This window comes from Oratosquilla oratoria, chromosome 24 (genome assembly GCF_046742065.1).
Source record: "Oratosquilla oratoria isolate Oo_2021 chromosome 24, ASM4674206v1, whole genome shotgun sequence".
NCBI classification, from domain to species: Eukaryota; Metazoa; Arthropoda; class Malacostraca; order Stomatopoda; family Squillidae; genus Oratosquilla; species Oratosquilla oratoria.
In genome coordinates, this window is record NC_134800.1 from 8,978,797 (window position 1) to 8,992,452 (window position 13,656).

At 42.2% G+C, this 13,656-nt stretch overlaps 1 protein-coding gene across 1 annotated transcript in view; it reads left to right on the forward strand.

The window, feature by feature from the left end:
- Positions 1 to 13,656, forward strand: part of LOC143038430 (uncharacterized) — a 68,634-nt gene that overhangs the window by 17,077 nt on the left and 37,901 nt on the right. Inside the window, exon 2 of the mRNA XM_076207614.1 lies at positions 6,301 to 6,481. Within this exon, the coding sequence (XP_076063729.1) occupies positions 6,301 to 6,481 (181 nt within the window). The remainder of the gene's footprint in view (positions 1 to 6,300; positions 6,482 to 13,656) is intronic.

A 13,656-nucleotide genomic window follows, 5' to 3' on the forward strand; every position in this document is an offset into this window, starting at 1 on the left:
TTAGGCACACATATAAAAACACATACACACACACACACAGCAAACAGACAACCCTTAATAATCTGCCATATTCATTACTTTGCCAAACTCCCTTAGAGATAAACCCAAGACAACCAAGAATAGCATTGGCATACCTATATTCAGGTCACTACCTCGTACTGAACAGTGTGGGTTTAGGACAGGTAGGGGCTGTGTGGATCAGATTTTTGTAAGACAGACATATGAGAAAGCTTTCGGAAAAGGTGAGGATGTTTTTTTTGGGCCTGTATGGATTTGGAAAAGGCTTATGACGGTAGACAGGAAGATATTGTGGGAGGTATTGCAGATATATGGGGTATGAGGAAAGCTGTTAAGAGCAGTCAAGAGTTTTTACAAGAGTAGTAGAACCTGTGTTAGAATTAGAAATGGAGAGTGAGTGGTTTGAGGTAAAGGTGAGACTTTGCCAGGGATGTGTTATGTCACCTTGACTGTTCAATTTATACATGGATGGGGTGGTGTGAGATATAAATGCAAAGGTAATGGGCTGGGGATCAGAGATGGTTAAAGAAAATTGAGAAAAGTGGGAGATAAGATAGTTGTTGTTTGCTGATGACACTACACTTGTGGCAAGATCAGAGGAGGGATTGAGGAAGTTAGTTTGGGAAGGTGTGCAAAAGAAGGAAGTTGAAGATAAATGTAGGTAAAAGTAAGGTGATGAGATGTAAAAGGGGAGAAAGTGGCAGGAGACTGGAAGTGAGTATTAAGGGAGAGAGACTGGAGGAAGTGGATAGTTTTAGATGCTAGGGCACAAATGTGATGGGAAAGGGAGGAGTAGAGATGGAGATAGAATGTAGATTGAGAGAAGCAAGTAAATGCCTTGGGAGATTAAAAAGTGTAGTGAGAAATAGACATTTGGGAACATAAGAGAGGAAGAGAGGAGTTTTGAATGTGTTTGAGATGAGGTGTCTGAGAAGTATGATAGTGGTTACTAGACTGGATAGAGTGAAAAACAAGGAGGTGAGGAGGAGAACAGGGGTGGAAAGGGAATTTGGAGATTGGGTTGATGAAAGAGTATTGGGATGGTTTGGACACATGGAGAGAGTGAGTTAAGAAAGTTTAGTAAAAGAGGTATGGAAGGCAGAGGTACAAAAAGTGAACATGAGGGAGCAACCAAGGATAAGATGGATGGATGGGGTAAAAGGGGCATTGGGTAAGAGGGGAATGTCTGTTGATGAAGGATGGGAGAAGACAGAAGATAGGGGCGAGTGGAGAATGGTTGTGTATGGATGATGCTGTGATGCATAAAAAAGGAGTGGGTGGGTGAGGTATCTCGAATTATGACAAAAGAAACAATATAGATTTAATATATCTAGACTTTGCAAAAGCTTTTGATACCATCCCACACGAAAGACTACTTACTAAATTAGCTTTGCATGGAATAAGTGGTAGCCTATTAGGTTGGACTAGTAATTGGTTGAATGGTCGAAAACAGAGAGTTGTTTTAAATGGAAAAACTTCTAGATGGAAAAATGTTACAATTGGAGTTCCTCAGGGTTCCATTCTTGGGCCGCTTCTATTCATAGTATATATAAATTATATAGACCATGGACTAAAATCTACTGTTTCCAAATTTGCTGATGATACAAAACTGTGCAGAGTGGCAAATGATCACTTAAGCCAATTAGATATTCAAGAAGATTTAGATAAATTACAGCAATGGTCTGAAAAGTGGCTAATGAAATTTAACACAAGTACATGCAAGGTAATGCACATAGGTAAAAATAACAGTAAGTACGATTACAAGTTATTTTGAAATTCGTTAACAAAAGTGGATAGTGAAAAATATCTCGGCGTAATTATCAGTAACGACCTCAAATCATTCAAGCAGTGTATTTCAGCCTCTGAGAAAGCAAATAAAGTTCTAGGACTGATTGTGCGATCTTTTGATTTTAAAAGTTCATCTGTCATTAACAAACTCTATAAATCGTTAGTTCGTCCACATATGGAAAATGCTGTATCCGTATGGTCACCGAATCTTATAAAGACATTGACAGACTGGAAAAAGTACAACGGCGAGCCACAAAACTGATTCCAAATATCAAAAATAAATCATACGAAAATCGACTAAAACATATGAATCTGTTTTCCCTAAAAAAGCGTAGACTCGGAGGTGACTTGATACAGGTCTTTAAGATTCTAAAGGGAATTGACAACATCAAAAGTGACAAAATTTTCACATTGAATGAAAATCAGACAAGAAACAATGGTCTCAAACTGTCCGGAAATAGATTCAATTTGGAAGTAGGTAGAAACAACTTTGCCAACCGTGTAGTTAATGAATGGAATAAACTTCCTGCACAGGTAGTGCAATGTAGTTCAGTTCGAAGCTTTAAGAATCATTTAGATAAACACCTAAGCAAGATGCTGTAATGATTATAATTTATCTTATATTATTTGTTTTTGTTTTGTTATAATTTGTCTGTCTGATTTTCATTTATTATTAGTTATATGTCAATTTATTATAATTTACTATTTACCTGTTTATTTATTATTTAACTATACCTATGCATTTATTTATTAATTTTATTTGTTATTTACATTATTATAGTTTTTATTTATTATTTTATTATGATTTTTTTCGCATTTGACCTAGATATGGACCAAAAGGTCTCCTGTCGGCATGCTCCGCCTTTGTAATCCTTTGTGAAAATTAATTTGACACAGCCAGAAGGGATTTCTCCCCATCTTATCTTTTTCTGCGTGAGGGGATGGAGAAGGGGGTTTGCTGACTAAATGAAGCAGCCATGTTGTGGATGTGCTATGTCATGTGACACTGCTTCTGCCCCAGGGCAGTGGGCAATATGCAGGGATGACCCATCATCCATGAGGAGCCAAGATAAGAGGAAGGGAGGGGGTTGAATGGGAGTGGAGTATGTGGAGATGGAATGGGTGGGAGTGGAGTATGTGGGGATGGAATGGGTGGGAGTGGACTTTAGCCTTTATTTTTTGGCTACCTTCCTTGTAAGGGAGAAAAAGCCTGTGGCATATGTATGTATGTATGTAGCTCATACTGAAACAGAACCAACACAGAATTGGCATGGCAACAGACACTAAAAGCCATGGATACAACCACAATGTAAAAGACACAGAGCACATTATGAGAGTGATTCATAATTGTTAGGAGTAGGAGAGCATATTATACTACACTGGCCTACCCACTACAGAATGTGAGGTGTATATGCCAGGTGCATAGCTGTGACCAATGCCATCACTTTTGCCTGATACACATGGACTGGTGGGGCAGGTAACAGTCACCGTTGAGAATCAGAGAGAAGCTTGGGGAAACTGTGAGACAACACCTCAAAATCCCTTTCCTGAGTGACTTATGGGCTGAACTTGTAGCTGTGGCCAGTTCTAAAGGGCCATGGATCTCTGACAAGAGAGAGCTGGGGGCAGTGGATTGATTGATCAATTTATCATCCACTCTTAATTATCCTCCAACCTCTCTCCCTTACTCAACTTGTGTTTGCTTCTGTCACCACTCAGTTCATAAGCTGATTAAACAACTATAGCAACATTACACACCCCTTCCTCAGACTTGCATTCTCCCCAAATTACTTTGTTTCTTTATTTTACAATTGCATAAGCTTCACACCCTTCATAAAAGCTCCTCACTGCATCTAAATCTCTTCCTTCTACTTCAAAATCTTATGGCCTCTGGTACTCCTCACTTTCTTATAAATTTTTTCATATGTCTTCTCCAGATCTACAAAGTGTAACATACCTTCCCCCCAAAAAAGAGAGAGAGAGAGAGAAATCTGGAATAAAGTACTGATAGATAGTAATCTTCCCATTTTTAACTCGGTCTGCTCTGTAACTTTTTCTTCCTTTACATTGTACTTTTTATAATAGTTGAATAGTATGATTTCTTTGCTGAGTTATATTTTTTTTATTTTTTGTTTATCCCATAAAGAATAGGCAGACTTCTGAATCTTGTCTGCATGAATATGCTGGTGTAACAGTTTTTCAGTAGCTAGTTTTACAAAACTGTTACTTCAAGTCAAAACCAGTGGTAGATACTTACAGAAGGTGGTCCCATAGGACATATGTCAGGAAAGGATTATGTACTTGCTTCTCGCCTCTGAAATCTACCAACACTATCATCTCCACTTGGAGGAGCAACCCTTATGGTCTTGTGCTTGATCTAGTACCGTAGTTGCTAGAATTATAATAATTGTTGCTACGAGTTTCAGTGATTGCAAACCCGTATCTACATAGTAGCCAGCAACAGTCCTATGGCCCTCTTATACACAGTTTCCTGCTCACTCTCGTATGGGCAAGAAACAGATTCTCTACTCTGGTACCAAATGCATTCCCATCTCCCCATGGAATCTCACTTTGCCAACTTTATGTCCTCGTATAATGTGTTTGCACTACAACATAGCGCCTGTGATTTTTTAAAATTGTTGGAACTGCATTTGTGGAGGAACCCACATTCCAGGTTATTTTTTGCGCACCCTAGCACATTGGCATAGGTTGAGCTCATAGGGCATTGCAAGACTGTGGTAAACACACCCCCACTGGAACAAAGGCCATGGAGGCTTCCCTGTCTCAGAATGCTCTCTCATAGATCTCTCTTGGAAGAAACTTTGGAATGTTGTTTGTGATGTATTTTGTGAGTTTGTTTCTCTGTCATTGGCTAGCAGAAGGTGGATGGAAACAGTTGGCACTTCTCAGCTCCATCTATATGGAAAAGTGAGAAAAATAGTGAAAGTTGAAAGAGCTCTTGGGCTTGGGGCTGCACCACTAGATGAAAGTGAGGGTTGTGGGTTTGAAGATAGGCAGTTGGGAGATGATTCTGTGTGCCGTCTGTCTCACAGCGAGGTAACTGTTCATCAAAACAGCAAGAATATTTAAATGATGACATGAACAGGTTAAGGAAACCTCTCACCTGAATTAAATCAACTGGTGTTTGTCTAGTTGATGATGATAATTGTTGTCTTGGGTTTCATAGATATATACATATACCAAGGGCTTTTTCCCCCTTACAAGGGAGGTAGCCAAAGCCAAAGGGATAAACCCACCCCTACTCATTTCATCCCCATGTATTCCATTCCCATTTACCACCCCTCCCTCCCTCTTTTCTTGGCTCCTCCTGGATGATGGGTCATCCCTGCATCTCACCCATTGCCCTGGGTCAGAAGCAATGCAGCAAGACACAGCATATTCACAGCAAGGCCTTTCATTTAATTGGTGACCCCTCCCCCCTCTCCATCCCCTCATAGAGAAAAAGAGAAGACAGGGAGAAATCCCTTCAGGTTCTGTAAAAATATTCACACACACTTCCTAACTGCCTCCCCATCCCCCACCCACTCCCTTCCATGCATCACAGCATCATCCATACACAACCATTCTCCATTCACCCCTATCTTCTGTCTTCTCCCTTCCTCAACAGTCAGCCTCCTCTTTCCCAATGCCTCTTTTACCCCATCTATCCACCTCATCCTTGGTCATCCCCTCATGTTCACTCCATTCATCTCTGCCTTCCACACTTCTTTTACTAATCTTTCTTCACTCATTTTTTTGTATGCATCCAAACCATCCCAATACCTTCATCGGCCCTATCTCCCAGCTCCTTTTCCACCTCCGCTCTCCTCACCTCATTTCTCACTCTAACCAGCCTTGTAACCCCTACCATACTTCTTACACATCTTATCTCAGAAACATTTAAACTCTTTCTCTCTTCCTGACTAAACCAGCAGCTCCACAGTGGCTGGCAGTGATCCTCAAGCCTTCCCATAGATTGCTCTGGGAAGAAACATTGGACTGTTTTTTGATTTGTACTAGTGTGGGACTGTTTCTATGCCATTAGCTCAAAGTAGTAAGAGGACAGGGAACACTTGTTAGTTTTAACTGTCCTTGTGGTAAAAGGTGGAGGAAATGTAGTTGAAATTGTTTGAGAGAAAGAGAGAGATCTTGGTCTTTGTCCAGAGATCAAGTGCTAGCCCCTAAAGGTGGCATCTCTAAAAGAAGGTGAGGGTGTTGACAAGTTTTGAAGAAGACAGATGATAGGGAGACTATTTTCTCTGACATCTCACTTGCAAGTACCCCCAAAATATCCCACCATGTTCAAGGGATTAATTTGAATATCTAGTTTTTGCTCCTTCAGCCTGGAAGCCAACATTCTACTGAATGAATTTATCACCCAAAGTGAAATTAAAAAAAGTATGCTGCCAAGTTGAAAATATAAGCAAATGTAATTTTGTAGTGGAAGGTTGCTGAAAGCTAAAGAAATATAATCATTTGTTTTCTTCTTTGCAGGTGGAGATGATCGCAGAGTTCTACTTTGGAAGGTTGAAGAAGCCATCTCAGGTCAAAAGCAGCCACGGGCCATGAAGGGCGAGCACATGAGCAACATCTTTTGCCTGAGCTTTGACCCACACAATGAGAAAATATTTTCTGCTGGAAATGATGATCAAGTAATTGTTCATGACCTCAAAACGTAAGTTCTGAAGTCTTTCAAATGTATAAACTGCTCATTTAAGAAATATTATTGGAGAGACTGTATCAAATATAAACAAATTTGCAAAGAAAAGAAATACTGTATTGGTGAGTTTGGTGTGTATGGTATCAATCAGTTGCCTCTGGTTTCTTGTTGGAGATCCATGGCCCAAAGCTGTTGGTTATTGGTTCCTTTGGTCCTCAAATCCCTCAGAGAATAAATATTGTGCCACTGTGGCCCATAGTATAAAAATGTTAGACAATGTAATATCATGTGTCCAGATTCTTCTTTGTAGGGTACACATTTAGGGCCTGGAATGTCTGCAGCCAGGCTAATTCTATATTGGAGACAAGCTACTTTAACTTTTATATGTCTGTGAAATAACTTTTGTACAAGTTTGTGCATAGGAGTGCTTGTTTTAGTGTAGAGTTGTTTGATGTATCTTAATGTATGCTTTGTGATCTGCGTATGCGGAATGTCTGAAAAAGGGAGGTACAGTGATGGTGGACTGGTTGGTGAGGTTATTTAATGTTTGTTGGAGAGAGGGTAGAGTGCCGGAGGACTAGAGAAGTGCCTGTATAGTTCCTCTTTACAAGGGAAAAGGGGACAAGTGTGAATGTAGTAGTTTCAGAGGGATTAGCTTGTTGAGTGTAGTTGGGAAGGCTTATGGGAGGATCTTGGTTGAGAGGATTAGGAGAGGAACAGAAGGAGTAATTGGTGAGGAACAGTGTGGATTTAGGACAGGTAGAGGTTGTGTAGATCAGATCTTTGTGGTAAGACAGATATGTGAGAAAGCTATAGGAAAGGGGAAGGATATTTTTTGGGCTTTTATGGATCTGGAAAAGGCTTATGATAGGGTAGACAGGAAGGCACTGTGGGAGGTTATGCAGATATATGGGATAGGAGGAGAGCTTTTAGGAGCTGTCAAGAGTTTTTATGAGAATAGTAGAGCATGTGTCAGGATTGGAAATGGAGAGAGTGAGTGGTTCGAGGTAAAGGTGGGACTTCGTCAAGGATGCGTTATGTCGCCCTGGCTGTTCAACTTATACATGGATGGGGTGGTGCGAGAGGTAAATGCAAGGGTAGTGGGCAAGGGATTGGAGATGGTTAAAGAAAATGGAGAAAAGTGGGAGGTGAGCCAGCTGTTGTTTGCAGACGACACTGCGCTTGTGGCAGGATCGGAGGAGGGATTGAGGAAGTTGGTGGCAGAGTTTGGGAGAGTATGTGATAGAAGAAAGCTAAAGATAAATGTGGGTAAAAGTAAGGTGATGAGATGTACAAGGGGTGAAAGTGGCAGTAGACTGGAAGTGAGCATTAAGGGAGAGCGAATGGAGGAAGTGGATAGTTTTAGATACTTGGGTGCAAATGTGGCAGGGAAAGGTGGAGTGAAAGTGGAGGTAGAATGTAGATTGAGAGAAGTGAGTAAATGCCTTGGTGGATTAAAAAGTGTAATGAGGAATAGACATTTGGGAATGGATGCTAAGAGGAGACTGTATGAAGGAGTGATTGTGCCAACAGCACTGTATGGGGCAGAAACATGGAACATAAGAGAAGAAGAGAGAAGGAGTTTGAATGTGTTTGAGATGAGGTGTCTGAGAAGTATGATGGGGGTTACTAGGCTGGATAGAGTGAGAAATGAGGAGGTGAGGAGGAGAACAGGGGTGGAAAAGGAGCTGGGAGATAGTGTTGATGAAAGAATATTAGGATGGTTTGGACACATGGAAAGAATGAGTGAAGAAAGACTAGTAAAAGAGGTGTGGAAGGCAGATGTGGAGGGAGTGAACATGAGGGGACGTCCTAGGATGAGGTAGATGGATGGGGTGAAGGGAGCTTTGGGGAAGAGGGGAATGTCTGTTGAGGAAGGACGGGAGAGGACAGAAGACAGGGGTGAATGGAGAATGGTTGTATATGGATGATGATGTGATAGCATGAGGTGGAATGGGCGGGTGGATGGGGGGTGAGGTAGTATGTGTGAGCAAAATTTGACGCAGCCCGAAGGGATTTCTCCCCGTCCTCTCATTTTATGCAATGGGGGGACGGAGAGGGGGGGGTCGCCGATTTAATGAAGCGGCCTTGCTGTGGATGTGCTGTGTCTTGCGACACTGCTTCTGACCCAGGACAGTGGACAAGATGCAGGGATGACCCGTCATTTCAGGAGGTGCTAAGATAAGAGGGAGGGTGGAGGGGTGTGGAGTGTATTCAGGGATAGATTGGGTGGGAATGATATTATGCCTTTTTCTTTTTGGCTACCCCCCTTGTAAGGGGGGAAAAGCCTTGGTATATGTATGTATGTATGTATGTATGTATGTATTTGATTGATATACTTTTATGTAATGAACCCCTATCTCATACAGCTGCAAAACGTCCCATAATGGCTTCCAGTCAACCCTCTCATACACCTTCACATTCATAAAAACCCAAAAGACATCCTTGCTTTTTGCCAAAAACTTTGTGCTTATCTTCCTAACCAGAAAAAATTGATCTATGCATCCTCTTCCATTCATCAACAATTCTTGCTTCTGTTACCCTCATAAACCTCTCAACTCCGTACCAACTACACCTAACAGATTGATCTCTCTAAAGCTACTATATTCATAGTTTTACTCTTTTCTTCCAGTCCTCTGAGACACTTTCACTCCCATAGACACGCATCAAACAATTTATTAGCCAGTCTATTATAACTATCCTTTCCTTCATTACCCAGTCCATGTTACTTGTGCACCCATCAAACCCAGGTGCCTTACCAGCTTTCATCATTTGCAGTGTTCTTTGTATCTCTGCTTTTCCTTTCCCATCACTGTCATTTTCTTGACACCTCCCACTGCTATAGTCAAATCCTCCTTATCTTCCTAAATTGAACAAATCCCAGAAGCACTATACCCATTTTCTTTTTACAGTCTTCATGTCCATTAGTATCTGTCTATCTGCACCTCTTACTTTGACCTAGCTAACTGCCCCTTTTACTCTGTTTTACTTCCTTCCAAAACATCTTCTCTTACATACTATCTCACTATGGTGGGTCTTGAACCTCTTGCTGACCCCTGTCTGTCAACATCATGCCTTGCCATCTATTGCAGTCTTGCACTGCCTTCATCCAATCCTCAGATCTGCTCACACTTAGAAGTTCTTCTTATTCCATCAATATATCTCCTACTAGGTCTTCCCCTTTGTCTTCTTCCATCCACAGTCCCCATCAGTACTTTCATTGGCAATTACATTCTTATCATATATCCTGGCCATCAGATTACTGCTTTGTTTATTACCTCTACAATGTCTCTAACCTTAGTCAATTCTTTCACCTCAGCATTATACCTCCTCAGTCATCTGCCTTCCTCTCTATCATAGGTTGATCCTGTAATTTGTTTTAGTATTGAGTTTCTAAATACCATAAAACAGTGTTCAATCTCTTTCATTAGGCTCCACACTTCACATGCACATAGTACTGTCTTATTATTGTTTTGTACAATCATAGTTTTATACATCTGTTTGTACTCCTTCTATTCATCATGGGTAAGAGGGGAATGTCTGTTGAGGAAGAACAGGAGAGGACAGAAGACAGGGGTGAATGGAGAATGATTGTATATGGATGATGTTGTGATGCATGAGGTGGAATGGGTGGGGGGATAGGGGGTGAGGTAGTATGTGTGAGAAAAATTTGACGCAGCCCAAAGGGATTTTGCCCCATCTTTTCCTTTTCTGCATGAGGGGACAGAGAGGGGGGGGTCGCCGATTTGATGAAGCAGCCTTGCTGTGGATGTGCTGTGTCTTGCGACACTGCCTCTGACCCAGGGCAGTGGACAAGATGCAGGGATGACCCGTCATCCAAGAGGTGCCAAGATAAGAGGGAGGGTGGAAGGGAGTGGAGTGTATCAGGGATGGAGTGGGTGGGAATGGTTTTTATGTCTTTTTCTTTTTGGCTACCTCCCTTGTAAGGGGGAAAAAGCCTTTGGTATATGTATGTACAATCATAGTTTTATACATCTGTTTGTACTCCTTCTATTCATCATGGGCTGTACAGATGAACCCAGAAAGTATGACCTGAAGGGGTAACTACTGCTCCTTGAAAACCATTTGTCTTTAGGTTCCATGTATGGAACGTACATACATATACCAAGGCTTTTTCCCCCTTACAAGGGAGGTAGCCAAAAAGAAAAAGGCATAAAAACCATTCCCACCCACTCCATCCCTGATACACACCACTCCCCTCCACTCTCCCTCTTATCTGAGCACCTCCTGGATGACGGGTCATCCCTGCACCCTGTCCACTGCCCTGGGTCAGAGGCAGTGTCACAAGGCACAGCACATCCACAGCAAGGCCACTTCATTAAATCGGCGACCCCCCTCTCCGTCCCCCCATGCATAAAAGGAGAAAACTGGGAGAATTCCCTTTGGGCTGCGTCAAATTTTTCTCACACATACTACCTCACCCCCCCATCCCCCCACCCATTCCACCTCATGCATCACATCATCATCCATATACAACCATTCTCCATTCACCCCTGTATGGAATGTAACATTTATAAATAACAGGATCATACTAATTACTGACAACTACTGTCAACTGTGATGATACTCATTGTTTTTAGTTTATATTGGCATAAATTATTTGTGCTATATTTCATCATATCTGTTAGTTTGCATTTGCCCACATCAATATTGAGATTGGGGTGATACACTACTGAAAACTTGTAGCTCAATGTGATCTTCAAGACATCATATTTTTGTTTGTTGTGGATGGTCATGCTATTCACCATCTGGTACCATCCAGAGTCATCCAGATACCATCCAAAGCTGTCCAGACAGTGTCCAGAGCCATCTGGACACCTTACAGGGCTGTCAAGACATTGTCCAGACACCATATTTTACCATCTAGATAGGGTCATACTAAAGACCGACAAGGATTGGCAAGTAACACATTTGGACTGACAAGTAACTCAAAATGACCAACAGGTAGCATATAAATTATCATAATGCCTGTTTTGTGGTGAAAATGGCTTCTGCTACATCATATATGCAGGAATAAGTTTTTCTCTATTGACAAGCCCTGTCCCAAACTGCTGATGCTTACCAGTCAACCAACAAGGACTGACAGGTAACATATTTGGACAGACAAGTAATTCAAAATGACTGACAAATAGCATATGAATTAACATAATGCATGTGGTCCTGGAGCTGCAACGTCTACGTCGTGGGACCACCCCCCAACCCCAAGAGTTGGGGGCCAAACAGCAGCATCTACCCCTGGCCATCAGCTCTACGCAGATGGCACCGATCCCCAAGGAGGAGCTACGCCTACCTGGGGGAGTACCACAATCCTTTTTTTTCCAACACACAATGTTACGTTTTTTCTGCACTGAGGGGTCATTTTCCGGCGATCACCCCTCTTCTTCTACTTTTAGCCGGAGATGTAGAGAGCAATCCTGGGCCCACCACAAAATACACATGCCCAACATGCTCTAAACCCATTACTTCGAGCAGACAGACAAAGGGCTCAGTTCAGTGCAATATGTGCAAAAACTGGGCCCACCTCACTTGTACAACACTTGCTGACACAAACCAATACACAAACACTTGGACATGTTCTACCTGCCCTCCAGTAACCCCAATCCCACCTCCCCAACCACAGCCAACACCCTTACCCACTCACAATTTCCCTTTGCCCTTACCCCCGATTAGTACTCCCCTTCCTTGGTCCCCGATCTCTCCTTTCCCCCCCTCTGACCCAGATCCTACACCTTCCCCACTACCACCCCAACCTCAACCCCAAACGGCAACATACAACACATACAAAACACACAACATCAACATATTACAACACAACATTGACGGTATAAACACTAAAAAACATGAACTTGAACACTTTCTTAAACAACACAACATACACATTGCAATTCTACAAGAAACAAAATTAAGACACTCACACAAAACACCATCATTTCATAATTACACCACCATCAGACAAGACCGGACTGACGGCAATGGCGGTGGACTCATCACCCTGATCCACCATTCCATCTGTTTTGTGGACACAAGTGCCACAACCAAAATTCTCCTCCCTACCACAGATAACACAACAGAAACCCAATCCATTCGTATCCGCACAGGCAACAATTCAACACTAACAATAGTTAACATGTACATTCCCCCCCAATCATCCCCCACAGTTCCAAACACCTTCAGACCTCAACTCAGCCAACTAACCTCAATCCCCAACCTGATCATGGGTGGTGACTTCAACGCCAAGTCGTCTGCCTGGTTTGTCGACAACCCTGACACAGACAGAGGGCTTGATATACAGACTCAATTCGACTCATTGACTATCATGAACAACACGCATAATCATACACATATCCCATACCAAGCCCTCTACACTCCCTCCTCTCCTGATATCACCTTTTGCTCCCCCTGCCTAACCCCAACAACATCATGGAGAGTGGTCGGAGCCCTTGGTTCTGACCACCTTCCAATCATCATCACCACCAAAACAAGATGCACCCCAGCTGGCCACAGACACACTTACACCAATTACAAGAGAGCTAACTGGGAAGCCTTTACTGAAGAGACAGAACAACATTTTGAAACACTTAACAGTACACCAATCACAAACATAAACAATGCTGTGCACGCTTTTAATACAATCATACAAAACGCAGACAAGAGATACATCCCTAGAGGCAACAGAAAATCACACAACCCCAACTTCACACCAGAAATCCAAGGCCTCATCAGACAACGTGACACACTTAAACACGATACCCCCACACCTATCCCTCAAAACATAGCAGACCAAATACAAACACTAAACACTGTGATTGCCAATAAAATACATGAACAAAAAACACAAAATTGGCAAAACTTTATCAATACACTTGATCACAAAACAAACACCAGCAAATTGTACAAAACACTCAACAGCATCACACTATCCAACACTAACACTACACGCTCTCACGCAGCAATAATCACAACAACAGATAATCTACCCTCAAACAGACAACAAGCAAACGCACTCATACGTCATTTTGCACAGACGAGCCATCTTACATCTCACCCTGACGACCGACGCACCATTCGACGTAAGAAAGACTTTCCCACAGACTCAGACTATACACCCTTCATAGACAGTCAGACAAAACTCATATTGCATAGTCTCAAGCACTCATCTGCCTGTGGCC